General features: G+C 38.3%; 2 protein-coding genes across 3 annotated transcripts; both read left to right on the top strand.

The window, feature by feature from the left end:
* The first annotated feature begins 4,776 nt into the window (after positions 1 to 4,776).
* On the top strand, positions 4,777 to 13,931 carry zmp:0000000662 (RING finger protein 145). Its single transcript, XM_018666250.2, has 11 exons — positions 4,777 to 5,040; positions 5,265 to 5,551; positions 6,851 to 6,959; positions 7,552 to 7,643; positions 7,968 to 8,209; positions 8,476 to 8,654; positions 8,763 to 8,903; positions 9,990 to 10,172; positions 10,280 to 10,427; positions 10,808 to 11,164; positions 12,355 to 13,931. Exons 2-11 carry the CDS (start codon positions 5,383 to 5,385, stop codon positions 13,252 to 13,254), a joined length of 2,520 nt encoding a protein of 839 aa, XP_018521766.1. The 5' UTR covers positions 4,777 to 5,040; positions 5,265 to 5,382; the 3' UTR covers positions 13,255 to 13,931.
* Positions 13,932 to 14,997: 1,066 nt separating this feature from the next.
* LOC108876623 (ubiquitin-conjugating enzyme E2 D2) lies at positions 14,998 to 22,599 on the top strand. Of its 2 annotated transcripts, XM_051078044.1 has the most exons (8): positions 14,998 to 15,465; positions 16,638 to 16,701; positions 17,363 to 17,394; positions 17,630 to 17,707; positions 18,156 to 18,261; positions 18,885 to 18,978; positions 19,189 to 19,238; positions 21,514 to 22,599. In XM_051078044.1, exons 1-7 carry the CDS (start codon positions 15,442 to 15,444, stop codon positions 19,235 to 19,237), a joined length of 447 nt encoding a protein of 148 aa, XP_050934001.1. In that variant the 5' UTR covers positions 14,998 to 15,441; the 3' UTR covers position 19,238; positions 21,514 to 22,599. The 2 variants fall into 2 exon arrangements, with proteins under 2 accessions (XP_050934001.1, XP_018521777.1); XM_018666261.2 differs by lacking the exon at positions 19,189 to 19,238 and having other exon boundaries at positions 14,999 to 15,465.
* Positions 22,600 to 22,790: the final 191 nt, after the last annotated feature.

Below are 22,790 nucleotides of genomic sequence, written 5' to 3' on the forward strand. Positions count from 1 at the left end.
GCCAAGTGAGTAAAGTCAAACTTTAGCAGGGCAGGAAGATGAGGACAACAGCTGTAGGGTATTTTATAGCTTTGGGAACAAGCAATAACATTCCCATCAGTCACAAACACAACCAGTACTGGCAGGTCAAAACAGTTTTGTTTCGTTTTCTTTGGGTCAAGGGTTGGGCAGTGGTATATGGGAAACTGTGATGGACATATTTCACTATTTTCTGGACAGTAATCATCCTTTGTTGCAGCTGTAAATATGTTTTCCACTTGAAGGATAAAAGTATTTGTAAAGAGGCTCTGGCTCTTTCCCTGCAGTTGCACAGCCTGTTCCTGCTTAAATCAAATCACATATTTTTGTGAATTCAGAGAGTGAGCTCTAACAAACAGTAACAATATTGTGTAAGACCTGTTTCTTAATAAATCCTCCACAAAACTGAAATGATTATTGAAATTAGTTGATCAACAGAGAATTAATATGCAATAATTTTGATGATCAGAATGGATTTCTTTTAAATGTGAATATTTTTTTTTGTTTTCTTAGTCCTCTATACAGTATATTGAATGTGTTTTGGATTTAGATTAATGTCTAACATTTTATAGACCAAACAATAAACCTTTGCTTTGCTTTAACAAAATTATGAAACTAATATTCGCTTTCATAAATTAAATGATCCTCTTTGTTATAAACCATCTAAACAATTTGGTATAAGTTGATTTATGTTACAGTTTTCCACAGGCTGAGTTGAGCACATGTAAATCGCAGAGGGTCCCTGAAGGCATCATTTAGTAATTACCTTTATCTGCTCCTTTAATTAACAGTAATAATTAGGTTTCATTAGCCTTAAGTCTCTCTGGTTTCTCACAGTTTCACATAAAAAGTAAAAAGTGGACCACTTGGCAGAAGTTCAGATTTTTTCTTACCCAGTTCAGTTTTCTCATCTTTCTTCTTGTTGTCATCTTCTTCTTTTTTGCTGTTGTTTTCCTCCTCGCTGTCTTGTTTGGTGCGTTTGGTGTCCAGCTGTTCGTCTCTGACAGTGGTGGTGGACAGTTTTGTCTGCTGTAGTTGGAGGTTGTCCGCTCTGTGCTCTGATCCTGATCCGCAGTGACAGGCTGAGTCCACTTCACAGTCGCAGTTGTAGCTGTGTTGTTGAATAATGAATAACTCTCAGTCGTTGGCATCGTTTATCAGAGCTCCAGCTCCGGCTGAAAAAACTCCCAGAAAAATCACTGCAGCCAACGTGCACAATGATTTTTCCATCTTGTTCTTTGTCTGCTGCTGCAGCTGCAGAGTGGTGGGGAGGAAAAAAAATTCCCCAGCCAGTTTATGTGGAGTCCATCTACATCCCTCCTCCTCCTCAATCCCACCTCCCCTCCCTTCCATAATTCCAACCAAAGTCCCGGGAAAATATGTGATTCAAACAAGACTTCTGCCTGATTCCAGTTTACATACTGTGGGTTACATGTGCAGCGAACAACTGCTTCCACTCATGATAGGAGGATGATTATAAAGCACATTTACAAACAACAGACATTGACCCAAGTGTTTTACAATGCAGTGGTACAATGGAGCATAAACATTATTCCGCTTATCTTAAATAAGTTGGTAAACATACATACATATGCAGAAGTTAATCCCAAAATCGTTTTTCCCCATTTAGATCATGTATTCAAGTTTTAAATTTTAGGTTTAAGTGTATTTGTCATTATGACTGTACAGAATACTGTTGTGTTTTTTTAGTTTTTAATTTTTGACCATGCAACAGAAGCATCTAGTGACGGCAGTTCTGGTCAGTCGATTAGTCCACCACTTTGGTCCAAACTGAAATATATCAACAGCCATTACATTGATGGTCATGATTGCTCAGGCATGATCCCCATAGGATGTACCCTAGTGACTTTGGTGATCCTCTAGCGCCACCAGCAGGTCAAAGTTTTCACTTAACCAGTGGAATATCTCAACATCTTTTCAAGGGACTGGTACGAATGTTTGTGCAGACTTTTGTGGTCCACAGATGATCCCCTCCAGCTCCACCCTGAGGTTAACGTGCTGTTTTGAGTGAAATATTTTGAGAAAACTTGGATGGATGCACCGTCAGCTCTGCTCTTTGGCTTTTTTAGGATGTGAAGTTGTGATGTCTGTGAAAAAAGCTTCTCTGAATCTGCAGCAGTCACAGATCAAAAAAGCAGAAGTTGGAAGATGAAACATTTTCTTGTTTTAGAAGATTACAACTCAGGTGTTAAAACCACTTGACTGTTTAACCACAAAAAGGGAAGAAAAACAATGAGGAGGAGATAGTGTATAACTTTATACAGTGCATATATACATAGAGTAAATTGCCATTTGCACCAAAGATATTTGTACCATAACTAACATCCCTGTCCCACTAACATAAGCAGGTGTGACCACAGTATCCCTCTCTGAAACCTGATGAATTGACATATATCTGTGCTATTTGAAGGCTTTCCTTGCTGCCACATGTTTGTAGGACATCACAATTCAAATTCTATCTGGCAGGTGCATCCTGTTACTGATGCTTCAACAAACTGTCATCATGTGTCAGATGATCTGCCTTCATCAGTTTACATGACACTTTAGGATATGTTTGGCTTTTTGGCAGCCTGTTTGTGTTTAAGTTACGCAGAGTTTCCCCAGATTAACCTTATTTTATTGACCACATGGTGGTCTGCATTTTCAATACATTTGAATTCAAATGTAACCATTTATTTTTGTGATTGATTTTAGTTCCCGCTCTGACCCTCGCAGAGACTTTCTTTTTCTCTTCTGATACTCTGCCAACATCATCTTCAGCCTGTTATGTTTCCAAATCACAACCTCCAACTCCTGCTGGTAACTCAGAGATTTCTCCAGAGGAATCCCTGCCTGATTTCCTGAAAAACATCTGACACAAAACAGCTGAGACAATATTAACTGTCTAAATAACAATATTAAAAAAACAAGCAGGAAACATATCCTCAAATGTTGCTGATGCACCTGTATTGTTTGTCCAGTCCTCCATCTTGTCTTAAGCGTTACAGGCCTGTATTTATTAGACTGGAAAGACAAGCAGAGATTTATTACAGCAGCAGAACGACGTTTGTGTAAAATCGGAGATTACGGCAAATATGACAAACACATTCACAGAGAACACATCATCCCTTATTTGTTGAGTTGCATCCAAACCACATGTTTTTAGGTTGTCAGCAAACCATCACATCTGTGTTGTATTTAAGTTTTACTCCCATGAAATAAACTCAGCTCTTACTCACTTGACTGTCATTATATGGTAAATTCAATCATGTTGCAATGCAAGACGCCATTAAGAAAAACAAGGAGTCAAACTGTAAGCACACTATAAATGACTTGCTCCCACATGGCCTCTATACATGTACATGTACACGCCTGTACAGTGAGGCTGCATTTGTTTGTGTTTTCAGGTTTGGCTGTCAGTCTCTCTGAGAGCATTTTAATGAGCCTCTGTTCAGCACAGAGTCTCTTGTACAACTCAATTTGTCCTCGTCCATAAAGTCTAGTTGAAGTGTTCCAGTTGCTGCTCCTGGCTGATTTAATGTCAGTTATTCTGCCATAAAATAACAGAGAAAGAGGGAGGAGTTCAAGTTCTAGTTTATTTCAGGTATGGTTTGACAGGTTGAGGCAATGAAATGTCAGGATGTGGCATTTACGTATGAACACGAAAGACATAAATACAGTACATCTCCCACTCACCTGCATGCATTAAATACCTGTAACACATGAACCTTAAACAGTGTGTAAACATGTCAATCACTTATTAAATTGTTAATGTCATAGGTTTTAGTTCTTGCACGGATCTTTGAGTTGTATTTTAAAAAACAAACAACATCTGAGTCAGTAAACAAAAAACCATCTTGTTCCATATGTTTTTTTTGTTTGTTTTTTTTAAGCACACATGATGTTTGAAAAGTCTAGCATGTGAACTTTTGGTGATGATGCTCTGGTGGAATCATAAGTATGTGGCATGAGAAGTGGCTTCCTTCCTATATGCAGATAAAAAGCAGATAGTCAAGCGATCTTTCACCCACAGAGTCAGGAAATGCACTTTCTGTATATTAGTCATCTCTTTCTGAACAGCAATGCATCTGCACATTGTAGCCAAACTGTATGACCTTAAAACATAAGTTTGCGATGAGAGGAGATTTCTGCTGCTTGCTCTGGGAATATAACTTTGGAATTTCTTTGTTTGTATAAACCGGATGATATTCTGTTAGAATGAGTGTGTGTGGAGAGAGACGTTGTGCAGAGCTTTGGGGATTGAAAACAAGTGAAAGTCGTGAAAGGTACAACAAACATCTAGATAAGCTTAATATTTTTATCCTATAGCTTGTATCACCCTGTTTTCTTCCTGGTACCCAACCACTGTAAAAATTATAATATAATTCTAACAAGGGCAACATATGTAGTTGACTTTTATGGTCTTTTATTCGTACTTTTCTGCTCAACTGTCTTGATTGTGTATATAAATATGCAGTTTTTAACATAGAAACGTAGAGAAAAGTCAAAATGAATAAAGCATAATTCTGTAATATCAAAAATATCTGTTTTTTCTTTCTTTCTTTAGTCATTTTGTCATCTTGGAAAAACACATATAATATTATTTTAAGATATTAACTTCTACTTTTAATTTAATTTTATTGTGCAAAAATGGCACCATGCTGCTAAAAATGCATTTTATTACGATATTACCTTTATTTTGAAATCGAGGATACCTGGACCCGATTGGCTCATTTCTATATGACGTATACACGGAAAATGGCCACGCAACCGAGCGGAATCATAACATTGGATCTGAAGTCTCTTTACTCGTCCTCACATCGTTTTATTTCAGAGATTTAATTTCGCTTTTTCCATGGCGGTTATTTCAAACTATCGTTGACAAGCGGGGGTTCGAGAAAAAACTTAAATATTTTTCGTGCAGTGCGGTTAAAACATGTTGCTGGTCGCTGTAGAAGCTAACCATCAGCAGCAACTAGCTAGCAAATGGCTGTTCGGCTGTGATGTCTGTCACTGTACGAAGTAAGTGAAACTGTGTCGATTTATGCGCAGTATCTATATAAAAAGCTTTGTTATTGTGATACCTTAATATACAGTTGACCTCCCGCACTTCCTCGGCTTTAATTAATGGCTAAAATGTGACAGTAAAGCGGGAACTCGCAGCTAAATAACGGCCTGGTTGCTCAAAAAGGAGATCTGCGGTGCAGTGTGAGAAGCCTAAATCGTGTGTTTTTCGTGTTTTTCAGATGACAAGAAGACGAGCAAAATATTAGTGAAGCTGCTGGAAACCTGTGTCCTGTATGACTAGCCAACAATATGTGACACAGAACCTGTTTGCTCGCCAGAAAGTTGGTTTTAATCAAGATGCCTCGGCTGGAAGAGTTGGCCAACGTCGCCCTCAGGGTGCCAAGCATACTGGTGCTGGACCTGCTGTATAAATGTGATATTGAAGGTTTAACGGAACATCTCAAGGCCAAAAATGAAGATATGCTCTTCAAATACAAATATGTCATCTGGAACATGTATTACCTTGGTAAGTATGCATTTGGTCTAATAAGATAAAACTTAAGCAACAGAAACCTATAAATTAAAATTAAGTCTTTATTCAGGTGCAACACAGAAGTGTGATTAATGTGCAATAATGAGGTATACACTTACACATTCAGGCTTTGTGCTCCAGTATATTCAATTTGAAATAAAACACTGGACAGTACATTAAAGTGCAAAGACTGGGCTTCAATCTGTGGAGGTTTAAATCGGTATAGGAGGAACTGTGTGGGAGGTAGAGCCCTTTTAACACATACATTAGTGCCCCAAGGTTAGACGATCAAAAGTTATTGTACAGTGATTGTGCACACAAAGTCAAAGAAAGTCATTATATGTATATATAGACATCAGCTGCTTTCAGCTGTTGCTTGTTGTGGCATCTCTCCTTTAGTCTGATCTTCAGGAAGTGGAGGTTGATTTTTGTGTCATCAGTCCATCGTACTTTGTTCCAGAACTAAACCGGTTCCTTTTTGTTTTAATTTTTCTGTGAAGTGCAAATTTGTCTTTTCTGTTTTTGAGGTTTACCAGGAGTTTCCATTTTGTGGTGGACCCTCTGAGGTTATGTCATGAGATCTTGTCTTGATCGCTGACAAGGAAACATGTACACCTACATCTTGCAGAACATAGTTGACTGTGCACACATGAAAGAGTTTTTCTTAATCATGCAAATTTTCCGCCCTCCTAGACTAGTGCTAATTTTAGTTTTCCTGTACGCATGTTTTTTGGAACATACCTAAATGTTGCTTTTGGCAAACCAGCTCCTTTTGATATCTCTCTGATAGATTTTTTTAGCCTCTTTGTTATCTTCTCCATCTCCACTTCAGTTCAAATGCTCTCAATTAAATCTGGGCTGAGTGATCTCTTATTTACATGAGCTAACACTGAAACAACTCATAGCTGCCCAAGAAACATTTAGTAGCCAAGTGTTCAATTTCTTTGAAACCTCTAAACTTTGGGCACTGGGTGTTAAAAGCAAAATCTCCCACACAGCTCTTTCTATATTGATTTAAACCTTCTCAAATTAAGACTGAGGCTTTTATGTAGTATCCATTATGTTATTTCATATTGAAAGCTTTGGTCATGACCCTTAAAACATGTTGTCCTTCAGCAGAGCAGGGTTTTCTTACACAGCATAACTTACTTCCAAGGTGCATGTAGAACTGAAAAATTCTGAAATATTCTGACAGGATTATGATGTGAATCTACATTGTGTGCATCTTCTCTGCTTTAAACTCTTGTCTTCATCAAGCACAGAAAACATGAGCGTTCTTCTGTTTTTTTCCAGGTCATCTGATAAATGTGGTGGTGTTGGTTCTGCCATTGAGACACATTGTGACCCTCTACCTCCATATACTCGCTGCCCTTCTCTTATACATGGGGCATCAGATTTCCAAGTGAGATCTCATACTGCTATTGCTACTACCACTACTACACTTCCTAGTTTTACTTTGCCAAGATCATTTTTCCTTCTTGACAGAGCTTAACTGCAATCACAGTGCTTCTCTGTCTGTGTATCTCATATTCCTCAGCCTGATATTTAATTTTAGGACCAGCACTGTATCCTTTGTTGAGGACAGTGTTGTTTACTGCTCTTTGTCTTAAATTTGTCTTTTTGGGCATAAATAATTGAATCCATAAACTCTTCAAATTAGATAGTAAACATTGTATGTGTTAATAATGCAAAAAGAAGAAATCATTCCATAATGTGTAAGTTTTTTTTACTGTCACCCCAGAAAGAATTAAACTTTTGTAAATTTATATTTTCCTCTCAAATGTATAATTTATTCATTAATTTCATTGAATGTATTTCATGATAAATAAATAAATAGTTAAAACATAAGCAAACATTAGCAAAACGCAGTGTTAAAATTGGGCTTCAGGCAGTTGTATGTTGCGGTGTGTTACTATAATGGTATGTATCTGCTAAAACAACATACAGTGTAAATATGTTTAAAAAACTTTTTTTTTTTTTGGTTCGTTTTACAGGGATTACATTCGTGAAGAGCTGCAGTATGGTTATGAAGGAGCAGTTTACCTTGATTCTCTGGCCTTCAATAGATTTGTCTCCGCAATGACAAGTGAGTCCCAAAACCAAACTTATATGTAGAAGAATGGCTCATTTAGGTTTTTATTCATAGACTATTTTTGTTTGTTGTTTTTTTTCTAAAATAGCCCTGTGAAGTTTGCATTTCATAAGGCTTCACAATAAATATGCTGCAAATTTAGTCCCTTAACTCACAGTTCTCCCCCTTTTCACCCTTTCTAAACTTCAGGGTTTTGAAAAATTATCTTATTCCACAATGTCTGCAGTATTAGTAGATATTTTGTATTAGCTTTTCCAGTTGTCACTGAAACTAAATCACATTTTTTGAGTGAAATATTCAAACTTATTTTCTGCTCAGGTCAGATTATTCTCAGCACGTTGTGTGCCTTCCTGATGAAGACCAGAAAGGTGTGGTTGTTCTCTGCTCACATGCTCCCCCTGCTGGCCCGACTCTGCGCTGCTCCTCACACCACGCTGCTAGCTGTCAACACCTTTGCCATGGGACTGACCGGGTCAGGGATCGCCATATTCCTCCTCTCAAATCTGTTTGTGCCATATCGGCTCGCCAGGGCTGCGTATTCAGAGCTGCTTCAGGTGGAGGTACTCTTATTCTGAAATCTCTGAAATAGTTTCACAGTGCAGTCTGTTTGTCAGAGAAGGTTGTAGATGCTTACGTCATAAATATCTGACAAAACATACAGAGGATTTGATTTAGCTTTTATGCAAGCTGGGTTTTTTCTCTTAAAGATTTTCATGCTGTGTGCTCACACGTCTTTAACTTTTACTTGATTGTAAATATTGCTTTTTGTGTACTATATATCCTGTTTTTACACTCCTTATCGTGTCTCTGGTTTCCTGTCATTCAGGTGATCGAACTGTACAGGCTTCTGGCCGTGGGAATCTCTCTGTGGAACCAGTTTGCCGTCCCATTGCTCTTCAGTGTCTTCTGGTTTGTTCTGTTCATCGTCCAGCTGTGCTCAGACGTCATGTCTGGCAACGCTGCCTCCGCAGCCCATCAGGGAATCATGTTCTTCCTGCTCACAAGGTGTGGTGTTATTATGTGGACTTCCAGTGCATCTTACTCCTTAGTGTATGTTTCTACCGAACATTATACATATGCTGTTTTTTTAAAAATAAATTGATGTATTCGCAGTGTGTCTGAATGTTGTGCCACACCATACTCTCTTCTGGGTCTGACCTTTGTCGTGTCCTATCTGGCTCTCGGGCTGCTCAACCTATGCAAGTTCTACCTGGGAGGTTATGCAGCAGTTCAGAATGAGAATGTCATGCACAGGTGAGATGTTTTCAGTTTTATACTGTCACTAATTAACTCCTTTGGTCCGCTTTCTACATTTAAACCAAGATGTTAACACATAACTGTAGAATATTTACATGTAGAGCTGTTATGGAGCAGCATTATCATCCAATTTTAGCCATATTTGTGTCCAATAGGAAAATCAATTTTAAGTCCCACACTCATTCTCTTTCAGCTTTGTTAGTCTTTGCAAATCCTGATGGAAATAATTGGCAAATATCCAGCTCTTCAATATCTGCCACTGTAGTCACCAGCTAGTCTCTGTGTGCTGCTACGCAGGTAGTGGACAGTGGGTTTTTAGAGCTATTCTTTGAGAACAGCTGACTTTTGCAGCCAAACAGAATGCCATGATAGTTGTGAGAGTGAACCAAAACTGTAAAGTTGTGATTGTTGTTATAAAAAATATTGATTAGAGCCACTTCTATTTTTTTGGATTGTTTTTGGCTACCGCTCACTGGGTGGCGCCCAAGTCACATAGTAGCAGGAGAAGTTGTAGGTGATTTCCCCAGACAAATTGCTTGTAACTGTGCTTTTGGATTGATGACGTGGAAAATTCTCTCCCTTAATACACTTTGGAAACACTGTTGTCAGAATTACTGTAATCTTAATCATTATGGTGGCAACTAACAGTTATTTTCATTATAGCTGATTAATTTATTGGTTTATATAATATTCTAAAATTGTTAAAAACCCCATCTTCAAACCGTCCAAAACTCAAAGATATGGAGTTTCATATCATGTAAGACAAAGGAAAGCAGCACTTACTCACAGTTAAGAGGCTATAAATGATTAATGTTGGATATTTATGCTTAAAAATTATGGAAATTGTTAATTTTATATATAATTAAATAGTAGATTGACTTATTGTAGCAGCTGTAGTAATCATTTTAATTCTGTCAAGATCAACATTATGATTACAGGAGATTTGTAATAAGAAGTACTAGTGTATTATTTTTCTTTACATTTATTTGTATCAAAAACAGCTGAAATCACCAACTGTACTATACAAGTCAAAAGTGAAAGTGCTGCTCTGCCGTGACTCAGCCTTTATTTTCTTGTCTTCAGAGGTGTGACTGAGGGTGTCACCCTGCTCCTGCTTGCCCTCCAGACGGGGCTGTTAGATATGCAGGCACTGCAGCGCACCTTCCTCCTCAGCATCATCCTCTTCATCGTGGTCACTTCAACCCTGCAGTCAATGATCGAAATCACAGATCCAATCATTCTGGCTTTGGGTGCATCCCGCAACAGGTAACAGACGCGTTAAAGTGCAAAAAGTTTTCAAAAGTTCTCTGAGGGTTTTACATTGTTCCCTTCAATATATTTTTCATTCATTTGTGTTTCCTCTGTGCGTGTAGGAGTCTGTGGAAACACTTCCGTGGCCTCAGCATGTGTCTGCTTCTGCTGGTTTTCCCAGTGTTTATGGCTTATAAAATCTCCCAGTTCTTCCACATGGACTTCTGGCTCCTCATACTGGTGTCCAGCTGCATGCTGACTTCCCTTCAGGTAGGAGGGGTGAAAGGAAAACTGGATTACTCTTGGCAAGATGTGTTTAGGCATTTTAAATTTAAAAAGATTTGACTGAATAATCACAGAGAGCATATGCAGCTCAGTGAATTGCCACAGTGCCAGTGTTACTGCTGTTTGGGAGTAATTCTTACTGGAAGTGTGTCCAGTCATACTACTGTAAAACTGAACTTTTACCGGAAAGCTAAACTTAAAAAGCGTCTTTGTGTGGAATTAAAATATTCCTGACTTTGGTGACCCCTAGTGGCCAATTCTCTGCACCATGTTTTCACCAATAATTTGTACCATAACAATTATGTGAGTAATGTGGTAATGTACACAAGGCAAATTAATAATAATTTTGTTTAAATAATCTAAAGGTTACAGGCACTATGCTGATATACTCCCTCTTCATGGTGGAGCTGTTTCGCAGCGACCCGATTGAGAGCCTGGATGAAGTGATCTACTGGGTGAACGCTGTCAGCAGGGTGCTGGAGTTTGTGGTGGCGCTCTGCGTGGTGGCTTATGGCACCTGGGAGTCGCTGTTCGGGGAGTGGAGCTGGATGGGCGCCTCTGTCATTATCATCCACTCTTACTTTAACGTTTGGCTCAGAGGTCAGTCTGGCTGGAGGAGCTTCCTGCTCAGACAGGAAGCAGCTAAGAAGATCAACTCCCTGCCCAGAGCCACGGCTCAGCAGCTGCAGCAACACAACGACGTCTGCTCCATCTGCTTCCAGGTCAGTCACACTGTCATGAGTAGGTCACTGGAGTGCGTATGGAGTAAATTCGAAGCCAGGAATAGTTTACAAAATGTAAAACCTCATCATGATTATACTGCAGACCTCCAACTGTCCTCAAATGTGTGTATTTTTGTTTTTATTTGCAGCCTAGAATACAGCATTAAATCATACAACAGAATAAAACAGATGTGAAAGGAGAGGTTAAGAAGCCTTAGGTATATACAGTAAACCACCCCTGAGAAAAAACTAAACTAATAAATAAAACATGATTTAGCAAAATATATGTGTAAATACAAACAACATATGATGAGACAATCAGCTGATTATAATATATATGTTGTTTTTTTTTTCATGTTCTGACTTCAGTTCCATTGTCATAATTGTACTTTTGATTTGAATCTGAATGCAGTTCTGTACTTTCAGCTGGTTAACAACAAACAAACAAACAATTTAAATTTAAAAGTAAATGCTGACTTTTTTTAACAGGTCACAAGCCAAAAATGCTGGGAACCACAGCTCTAAATATTAATCACTGTGAAAACACCAATAATTCATTAATCGTTCAGTTATTCAGAGTCACAGAATTAAACATGTAGTGATATATGACATTGCTCAGCTCTACACATGTGGCAGACACATGACATATACTACTGCTTATATATAATGCTTAACATTGTGTGTACCTTTAGAGCATGTTGTTCCAGTTTTCCCTGTTTAGCTCCACCTCTTTTTCTACTGGTCAGGCATGAATATTTGGCCTCCAGCCATGGTTTTTGTTAAAGCCAGCTAATATTGGCTTTTCCTGTCCTTGACCATGATGACTGGTTTGTTGTTGAGGAAGCAGTGACTGAAAATCTTAATAATTATATGACAGTTAGAGATAGGAAAAGGCCACTAAAAAACTCTGAAACCAGCAAATGGCAGGGCTAACTTTTTAAGATAAGATAAGACTTTATTGATCTCTGAGTGGAGAGACTACAGCTGCCCACAGACAGGCTAAGAGGTAAGAAAACAGACAAAGAACTACTGGAGGTGAACCCAACAGAAACCCTGATTACAGATATGTAACAATTTCTTATACTACTACTTCCATAGAATTAATATTACTGGTAATATAATAATGGGTATGAGTACAAGTCCATGTTACAGCATTAAACCAAATACTACAAATATGTCTCTTTTCACAGGAAATGAGCTCTGCTGTGATCACATACTGTAGACATTTCTTCCATGGCAACTGCCTCCGCAAGTGGCTGTATGTGCAGGAGACCTGCCCCATGTGCCACCAGACGGTCAGACCCACCCCAACAGATCAGACTGAGGCTTCAGGTGACGCTCCAGCAGAGAGAGACGAAGGACCAGATCTGACTGCGCAGGAGGGAAATCAAAACCCAGACGACGGCGCATCCCAAGAGACGCAAAGCAACGATGTATCTCCTGATTCCACCGAGCAGGAGGAGGAGAGGGAAGGCTCTGAGGTCGGAGCCTGTGGGACAGAAGATAAAGACCAACCAGCTGGACCTCACATGAAGGCTGCTCAGGGTCTTCGTTTCAGCTCCAGTGGAGACTTTGTTGGATTTGTGAGCCCAGCATCAAGCTGTTCTCCTCTTAACAAACATAACACAGGTGAGGACAGAAACAGGGATTCACCACTGCCATCAACTCATAATGATGTGAATAAGAATACAATGAAGGGCCAGTGTGACTCTAAAGGAGTAGGACTTGAAGATGCCGCTACTTTCTGTCTTAGAGCGCCACAAAACAGCAATGGTGAACATGACGGCTGTGATGAGACACCTGAATCATGGAACAGCTCTGATTCACCACAATCAAACCATGCTGATGAAAATCAAGAGGCTGTCTCACATGGCACCAGCCTTGTTGATAGCCAAACACTCGTCAAATCATGTAATGAAAATTCAGAACTCTTAGACTGCATTGACAATCCTCAAACTCATCAAGGTAATAGTACTTATTCAGACTCGGACGTGTACAGGCTCAGAGAGGCCGAACCCGTCCCACATACCCCCCGGCTGTCCTCTGTGGACGCCATCTCCTCTTGCACAAGCACAGACAACAGTGACTGACTGCCCTGTATCAGTGCCTTGAATGGTGTAAAAGGGTGAAAAAGGGTGACACCCCTTCATAACGGGGAATTAAACACATTTGCCTTCTCTCTGTGAACCAATAGAAAAAAAATTGTATCTTTTACCAGACAGTGTAATGAATGTGCTTCAGTTTAGAAAATAACATGCATCAGGATTGAATATTGATGGTCTTGGGATAAAATGGTACCTTTATTGTACAACTGTAAAGAAATTGTTAATACAAAAAGATTACAATTAATAAAAATCATGTGTAACTATAATATTTACCAAATTCTAGCAGGTTACTAGTAAAATGTTTACTTAGAGAAATTAAATGGCATTTGATTTATTTTTCATCTCGTTTTCTTTCCTGTGTCCTGGTAGTTCTTATGTTTTAACATTTCTGTGCAAGCATCATGCTAAAAGATAAAGCTTCAGTAGCTTCGGCAGCAGAATCAGCCTTTTGTGCTACAAAGGTTTTCTGTCTCCCAGTATTAAATTACAGCTGTGAACATTTTAGTTGTTTTTTTTTTACTGTAGTCTCCATATTAATAAAATCATGACTGGTGCACAGTGAGGCTGACATTGTGTGTCTAAACATCTGAAGCGTCTGTACATCTGGATGAAATTGTTGACTGATATGTCAATTTGGAGATAATAAAGTTTTCTACAACATTGTATAATTTCATAATCATTCACAGAAAAGTGCCACAATCACCATAACCTGCTATAAAAAAGTATTGTTGGTAGTTTTCCTCAGAACAGCTCTTTACAAAACACCTTTTTAAGGTCAAACTTTTTTGGTTCTGCCCTCCCAAACATAAAGCAAATTCAAATTCATATCCAGTCTCATGCAGAGATTAAAAAAAGGTTAGCAATGGAATGGAATTCTTATTTTTCTGGTGCCATCAGTTATTGTATCTAAAGAAACTAAAAAGAATCTTAAAGAACTCTACCAAATATAAACTTAAGATATGGTTTAAAACGAACCAAATTTGGAATCATATAATTAAACCACTTCATCTCTGACACTGCCATTATAGTCTTTCACAGTTTTAATGTATGTGTCTGTTAGCATTTTCATTGTACTACATTATCATCTGTTTTGTCTATCACCCATTAGTCCTGTATTAACGGCTTTGTTTTCTTATTTATAAAATGTTGTTAATCATGGTTGTGTTGCCAAGTTTGTTATTGTTTGTATTGACATCTGTAAACAGCTGAAACAAGTGATCAGTTACTTGTGCTTTATCTTAAGTTTAGGTTTCCTCAAGAACTGTTAAGGGACAACAGATGAAAATTACCCAATGGGGCTTAATGTGGCTCTTTTAGTCTTTTTCTGTTGATTCATGAGCACAGTCCTCCATATATATATATATATATATAAATATATATATATATATATATATATATATATATAATGATAATGATGACAACACATGCACAGATCCATACATGTATACTGAGGTAGATATTTCAAATTTGAATTATGACAATGTCTGTGCAATATTCATTGAACAAATTGGGCAGCGATTTGCAAGTGCCAAAACACCAAATATGGCGATAATAAAAAATATTAATGTAATGTATCCCATTTAAATTTTAATTTAGGGATCGTTCACAATTAAAGGCTGACATGTCCTGGCTGGTCTGTCATGCATGTTTTTTTTTTTTTCTGCAGGCTTGTAACCAATCTGCCATCACATCCGCCCCGTCACTCCGCAGCCGCTGCACCGCCTCCACCATAAATCCCCACATACATGTTAGACAGCCGCTAGTTGGCTAACGGCATCAACCGAAACCTACGGAACAGGAGCTTTGTCGACCGGGGGTTACTTCACCTGGCACACCGCACTTATCCAGCCTTTAAGCAGGGGGGGAAACATAGTTAATCCGAAAATAAGACGTTGAAACCACGAGGGAAAGCGAGGTTTAATCGAAGGACGGTGTAACACAACGTCTGTCGCTCGGTGGATTCAGACCGCCAGCTAGCTTTGTTACAACTCCGCGCATACGTAGTTTTAGCTCGCCAGCCAGCTTACTACGCTAACTCGAGAAGAAAGGCCGTCGAGTTGACCTAGCGTCAAGTTATTTAACGAGGCAGCGAATCATCCTGGCATATCAAGGTTGCCCCTCGCAGCTTGGATCGGAAACCCGTCAAACTAAAGAGCAGAACACCGAGAGAGGATGGCACTGAAAAGGATTCACAAGGTAAGAGAGAACGTCGTTAAATGTTAGCTTCGCCGCGCTAGCCTCCCAACGTAGCTAGCGCTGTACTTGATGCTGTATCCTGTGAAACATGGCGGTGAAACCTGTGCGGGGAAGTGTTTAAGTTTGTGAACCTGAGCTTGTGTAACCACTCTGGTGATTGCGGGTTTACGGAATTGTGTGGTTTTTTATTTCCTCTGATGGCACCGGTTCCGGTATCGTTTTGCTAGCTTAGCTAGCATTAGCAGTTTCAGTTACAGGTTCAGTGTGTTCGGCGAGGTGGATTGACGACAAAAAAGAGGCCGCACGAATTGCCCAACACTTTCTTCCTTTTACATAAACACACGTACATTTGAATGCGGTCTGGTTAGAGCACTAAGCCTTTACTGTAGCCTCACGTCGATGTCGTGTGTCTACGCCAGCCGTCTAAACATTTAATAAAAAGCGGCGATACTCGTCGTTACCAGAACCCATGACTCATATCACTCACTGGATCTGTGTTAGCAGTCTGAGCTGTGTTCATGATACATTTCCTTGGTATGTGGTCGTATTTGTTCAGAGCCTGTGCACATCACAGGGTGTGTGTGTTCTGGCAATTAAATGGACGAAACTGGCAATAGTAGAGTAGAGTGGAGTAACACCAACATAAGTATTCACACCGTAGCTTTATTTCCTCACCCCGACTGTTGACTAGAAGCTTCTTCTAAGGAAATCCATAAACTTTCTTGTGAAATGGTGTTTGTCAGGAGGCTAGGGTGGGGCACCTCACTCTCTAAAATAGCTGTAGACCTAAAAATACCAATAGAGCCTGTGGTGTATGTATGTGTATATGTGCTTAGGTCTCATCTTGCTGTTAACTGTGGACATGATAACAAGGCGGCCCCCTCCTGCCCCTGAGCCGGTGCAGAGTTGAACTTGGAGGAGAGTGGCAGGAGATAACGACACCAGCGGGAGAGAGAGGAGGGTGTTGTGAAATACAGTAAATGAGGCACACAACCTGTCATGTAGCATCTTGCTTCCCAGTCTCCTCCATATTGGGATTTTAAACCCAGGATGTTAAGTGCTACTTGTTCTTGCACATTGATTTCAGATCAGATAGTGTCTCCTCATTGTTTTGTCTTCGAAGATTTACTGTGGTCTAATTGGTTATTGTTCTAAACCTCTTTTCATTACAGGAGCTTAACGACCTGGCTCGTGACCCTCCAGCACAGTGCTCAGCCGGCCCAGTGGGTGATGATAGTAAGTGTCTCAGAGCTTCAAGTTTTTAGGACTGCAGCTAACAGTTATGGTCATCATTGACTCAGTTGTATTTTATATACAAAATAACTTTTTAAAAATAAAGAGTAGGGGGGTCAGTTGTCTTTCCCACAGACCAAGATGACATCCTCAGATGTGTTTTTGTCTGACCAAAACATGATGATATTAAATTAGGATCTGTGCATTTTTGTGTTTTTAGAAAAAATAAAAAAGACTAATTGATACAGTCTAAATATTTGTGGGTTAATTTTCTGTCTAATTCTTTGGCACAGGCACCCATTTAAAATATATTTTGGAGGTGGAGAAAATAACAAAACAAAAACTGAACAAGTTACATTTTCAAGATGAGACTGACAGACTTTTCTGAAAATTGTAGTTTAAGAGATTAAATTCCACATTTTAAATGAACTCTAAAAGCACAGGTCAATATAGATCTAGTCTTTTTAGATTTAGTAATCTTGATCTTGAATACCCCCACCCTAGTCATGAACACTAGAGTAAAACTAATTCATTATGGCTTTAAAAACACACAAAGGGAAATGGTGTTACTGAGAAGCTAGGAAGACATTTTAGAAGCAGAGTTCCTGCTAGATCACATACCTGTGAACTTTGTTTCCTAACTTTTACTTTCTGTTTTCTGCAGTGTTTCACTGGCAAGCCACAATCATGGGACCTGTAAGTAGATACTTTATGATTTTATGACATAACTGTTGCTCTCTTTTTAAATTTAAAGCAACAGGATGTTGAAATTTTGCACTGTCACTGTGGTTGTGTTCCTGCTGCTTTAAATGTATGCATGAGATAGAGGTTAAAATTTGACTTGAAGTCATAAATCATAGGTTTAGATCATTCTTTCTGTAATATGCAAATATCACTTCTTCTTTTTTTTTTTTTTTTTTTTTTTTAACAGAGTGACAGTCCATATCAGGGAGGTGTTTTCTTCTTGACAATTCATTTTCCAACAGACTACCCCTTCAAACCACCCAAGGTAAGACAGCGTAGTTACTCACACCTGAAACAAGGGTTTCCTTTGTTTTTGTTGTGACACATTTTGGTAATTAAAGGTTTATTTTCATTAATCTATCAATCTAGCAAGCAGACGTTTGTTTGCAACATTAGAATTAAAACCAGTGACTGATATCAAACATTGTATAGAAACACTCATGATTTTGTGTAAATGCATCAATAAACATTTCTTGTAAATGAAAGTCCAGCAGTATGACACAAAGAAAATATTTTGTGAGCTTCACAGCCCTCATGAAGTACTACCTGTCATTCCAGAAAATGATAGTCATGAGCATCAAATGTCACTGCCGCGTGTCACAAAAAAAAAAAATTACGTTGCACAACACCTGTAGATCTGGTGCGTGACTCAGTCTTATCTAACCCGCCCTCACTGCTATGTGTTTTGTTTGTTTTCTGTTTTCTTTTTCCAGGTTGCATTTACAACAAGAATTTACCACCCAAATATTAACAGTAACGGCAGTATCTGTCTGGATATTCTCAGATCACAGTGGTCTCCAGCACTTACTATTTCTAAAGGTATGGACACTAATGAAAGGACACTATGATAACAGCCTTGTCAATTGTCAGTTGATAGTAGAATCTTAACTGAATAGTTAAGTTTTTGATGGGAAAAAAAAATTAAGAAGGATCCCCTGTTGTACGGACTGCTAACAACATAAAAAGTTTGTTTTATTGCTGTAAGTTGTGTTTTACATAATCTGTACCTGAGTCTGTACACAGAAACATTTAGAAATGGTATTTAAATAAATATATGAATACTTAAATGTTTTATTTCTTTGGCCACATAGTTTTTGGCAGGTATTTTATTTTCCTATGGTTAAATTGCTTTTGCATGTATTATAGTGTTTGTTAGACACAGCAAATAGTACATTTTACCTTGATTAGCATAAAATTTGTTCACTGTTAGATGTCATTTGTTTTCTTACTTAACATTATTTAACAGTACACTTTTTGGTTATTCATAGTAGGTTTCTTCTTAGATGTTACACAAGTTGAGTATTGACTCTATCCAGAATAAGGTTCATTAACTTGTGTAGACTGAAAATGATGAAAACAGAAAACACAAACTATTTGTGTCAGGTAACTATAAAAGATGTAAAGAAAAATTGAGTTAATGTCTGTGCTCTGTTTTCTTGTAGTTCTTCTCTCCATTTGCTCACTCCTATGTGACCCAAACCCCGATGACCCACTAGTGCCAGAGATCGCACGAATCTACAAAACAGATAGTCAGAAGTAAGTGTGTCTTTCTATATGTGTGATAAACTATTCTCTAAACATGTGAAATAACCAATTCTCTCTCCCAAAAGGAAGAGCATCCCTGTAGTTCATATTTCATGCTGCCTTATCCACAAGAAGTACAACTTTTGTTGGCATGGTTAATTGAAGATTCACCTGTAAAAGAATCACCTGAGTCTAGTATGTAACCTAGTTTCACTCTGTCAGGTACAATAAACTAGCTCAGGAGTGGACAGCGAAGTATGCCATGCTTTAGGGTAAGGCCAAGAGGCCATGCTGCATCTTGGCTAGTGCAATGGGGAGTGGTTGGTTGGTTGGTTGTGTTGTGATGCTCTGGTCTCACTTGGCATAACCAGAGGCTTGGATCTCTGTTATGAAGTATTATGACTGCAGTGTGGGATTTGACTGTGATTATACTAATCTCTGGCTGGTTTGCTGTAAATAAACGGTTAACATTATATTTCTGCCAAACCCACGTATAAAATGGTCTCCTGACAGTTGTGGGTTACCGCTAATACAGGCCAGAGGAATGAGGATCAAACAGTAGTAATCACAAGTCCTGCAACAGCTGAGTTAGTTTTCACCGATACAGTAACAAAAGCCAACAATGGTCAGTTAAGATTAGTAACTTTTTGCAGGCAGTACAAGTGCAAGAGCAGATTTATTGATAAACTTTTAAAAATGGGAATACAGAATACATCAGAAATATCTACTTTGTACTAAATGTAGCTTAGAAAAGAAATGTACATTAGAATCATTATTGCCAAGTAAAGCAATACATTAAAAAAAAAATAGATCAGAAATTTTGACAATAATAGAACAGTATGTTGAGTATATAAAGAATATGTCCTGACTGCTGCACAGGTTGTGCAGGAATGTGCAAAAGTTTGCAGTATGAGGTAAAGAGTGCAATGTGTGAGGATTGTAGTCCATATATGCACAAACATAAGTGGTAACTATAAATTGTATACACAGAATTATTCATTATACATCTTATGCATAAAACATTTAAGACCACGTGCTACATTTAATATTATTACCAACCGTTTTCCATCTCATACCACAAGTTTAAAAGACTAACAACGATTGTAAAATCAACATGCAGAGACCTGAGATTGGTGATCATCACAGTTAATAATGGGTTGCCTTATATTTTTCACAGTTGTTATTGTTGCATGGTGAAGCAGTTGTCAGCAGGAACCATTGTGAAAAATGTTCTTGGTGGTGCATTTGAGGACACGCCAACAGTTGGCTGCCAAAAAAGTACTGCATTCATGAGCTATGATGTCTGAAACTGTAGCCTCACAGACACAAACAGTAAGGGTAGAGTGGGCTGGGTTTCTTGTATGAAAAGGTTGTTGTTTGGAAGCAGATTATGAACCCTCAGGTGTCAGACTATTGTTCAACACAGCATCTTTTTAACAGTCTCTGGTGGCAACAGTGTCACCAGGCAGAGACCAGGTTTCAAGAAAAGGCAACAAATCATTTACTGTGGGTATTTTTTCTGTCACTTGTGTTTCAAGTCTTTGCAAGTTTTTATAGTGTACTGAAATGAACGGACACCTGTGGCTGCCTAGAAGGAAAAATCTATCATCAAGAAAAAGAAAAAATAGCCAGGAGGATGTACGATTTTGTTTTATGGCATTTCAGTTCAGAAAAAGGTGGTGCATGGAAGTAGGCAGGTACATGTAGGTACGTGTGACCAGATATTCTAATAAAAAATACACAAGTTAAAATAAATAGAAATAGTCAAAAACGCTCATTCTTGTCAACTAAACATGTTTTATTATTTTGTCCAATAAAACCCAAGATATTTGATTTATAGTCATGTAAAACAGAAAAGCAGAAAATATCCAGCTAAGCTGCAGTCAGAGTAAACTTAAAAAGGAGGTTTTAATCAACTGAAAATGCACATTTCAATATTTGAAATTTGAGATATGTTCCCTAATAAACCATAAATCAAGAGTCAAATTAATTCCTGAACCAAACCATTAGCATGTTGGCTGTTTAAAAGGGCTAAAACATCCAAGGCCAGTGTTGCAGAGTTTCATCTAACCTTCACGAGTGTAATTATTGCTTATTCTAGCAGTTTTTATAATGATGAACCAACCTAAAATCAAATTACTTGCATAACCAGGTTAGCAACATTTTCTTTGCATGTTTCTGTAGCCACTAACTCCAGCATGATGAGGTTTGTTCTTGCAAAAAAATGCCTTACTTGAGGTATTGGTGTGTAAAGATGATGCCTGATTTGTTGAAGAATATTGCACTGTTTCAAATTAGAAACTTGTGTATGAAGTGTCAAGTATTTTTGTGCATATACTGACTCATTTCATTGGGATGCTAACTTGGCTTGCCTGGTTGTTTAAAAGCAATGTGCTCAAGTGCATGTGCTTTAAGAAAATCCTCATGATAAAAAAGGCAAGTTATGAGTTGATTAGGAGTTTTTATGCCAGAAAATGATGTGTTCAAATACTGATGTGTGCGCTGGAGAGTTGAAGTTAATTTTTTCCTTTTTTTGTCTCTTTGCAGATACACCAAAATGGCAAAAGAATGGACACAAAAATACGCAATGTGATGGCATCGTTCGGAAAGCTGGTGGAAAACGTTGTCGCTGGTTCAAACTTAAAATTCCAGGATTCTGTTTTTCTTTTTCACTTTATTTTTTTTGTTAATCAGCATTTTACCCCCTCTACCCCCTCTTTTTCCACCTGCGCGCTCATAAGAAGATAGTGTTTTCTCTCTAGGACACGTGCCAGTTTCTGTGAGGTTTTCGACTCCCGTTTTGTATGGAGTTTAAAAAAATAATAAATATCACCATGGTTCTGAACACTCGGCTTGAGCATGCACCAGTAAGAGTTTTTCAACCCAAAATTGGTGATGTTAGTCATTTACTCTGCACACACTTAGTAGAATCTGATGCGACTGGTCTCCTGAAGCTGGACAGTATATCAACCCCACAATGGTCCAGCTGGTTCTCGTGGGAGTTGATATTTATTGTGCTGTTGGATCGGTTTCTCAGGGCATTTCTAGAGAAGCCTGTCTTTTGCCATGCCCATAAATTCAGAATTTTAATGTTTCACATTGGCAAAATTCTGTCTTCATTTATTTGAAAGCGAAAATCTGAAATGGGGAAATGCCAATGCTCTGGAGGATTTTGGAAACTTAGTGGCTCCTGGACTGGTGTGACGTCAGTATGTTCTTCTGATCATTAGTATAGGGATTTATTACCTGAGGAAAGAAGTGTATCTTATTCCACTATCAAAGTGTGTGTACAGAGAAGCACAGCAGTATATATCAATGTTAAGGAAACAAAATATAAGAACTTCAATGTTGTATTTTATGCATGTTAATAAAGGTAGGCTATTATATCTGATATGTTTCTGCAAATTAAGTGGATTGTAAGGCTGAACAGTTGGAAAAATTTGGTTCCCCTCGAAGGCTTCCTGTTTCTTTTTGTTCTTTAGAAGCCAGTAGATGAGCAGTTAGTTTTATGCCCACTCGAACACTGTCTTCTTGTAGCCCTAAAATATTGATGCAAAGCTAATGGTTGATAATCAACTCGTGGCTCTGTTTCTTTTTAGTTTTCCCTTCAATAAAGTTACTTAAACCATAAAATGAATGTGACTGGTGTTTTTTGTTTTTCATTTAAAGTGAATATATAGACACATACAGAGGTTCCATTGTTTGCAGTTTAAGACTGATGCTAATGTCTGTGTTTTTAAATCACATTTTTAGTCTTGTATAGAGCTTATATGCCTCTTTAATTCTTTGACAGCTCTCTTGTGCCTGTGAAACTATGGGAGAAC

This window comes from Lates calcarifer, linkage group LG19 (assembly GCF_001640805.2).
Source record: "Lates calcarifer isolate ASB-BC8 linkage group LG19, TLL_Latcal_v3, whole genome shotgun sequence".
Classification (NCBI taxonomy): Eukaryota; Metazoa; Chordata; class Actinopteri; family Centropomidae; genus Lates; species Lates calcarifer.

Coding starts and splice junctions, on each gene's coding strand:
- zmp:0000000662 (XM_018666250.2), top strand. CDS start 5,383: ATGCCTCGGCTGGAAGAGTTGGCCAACGTCGCCCTCAGGGTGCCAAGC. Junction 7,644..7,967: donor ATTTGTCTCCGCAATGACAA/GTGAGTCCCAAA, acceptor TTTTCTGCTCAG/GTCAGATTATTCTCAGCACG. Junction 10,173..10,279: donor TTGGGTGCATCCCGCAACAG/GTAACAGACGCG, acceptor CTGTGCGTGTAG/GAGTCTGTGGAAACACTTCC.
- LOC108876623 (XM_051078044.1), top strand. CDS start 15,442: ATGGCACTGAAAAGGATTCACAAG. Junction 15,466..16,637: donor CACTGAAAAGGATTCACAAG/GTAAGAGAGAAC, acceptor TTTTCATTACAG/GAGCTTAACGACCTGGCTCG. Junction 16,702..17,362: donor CGGCCCAGTGGGTGATGATA/GTAAGTGTCTCA, acceptor TGTTTTCTGCAG/TGTTTCACTGGCAAGCCACA.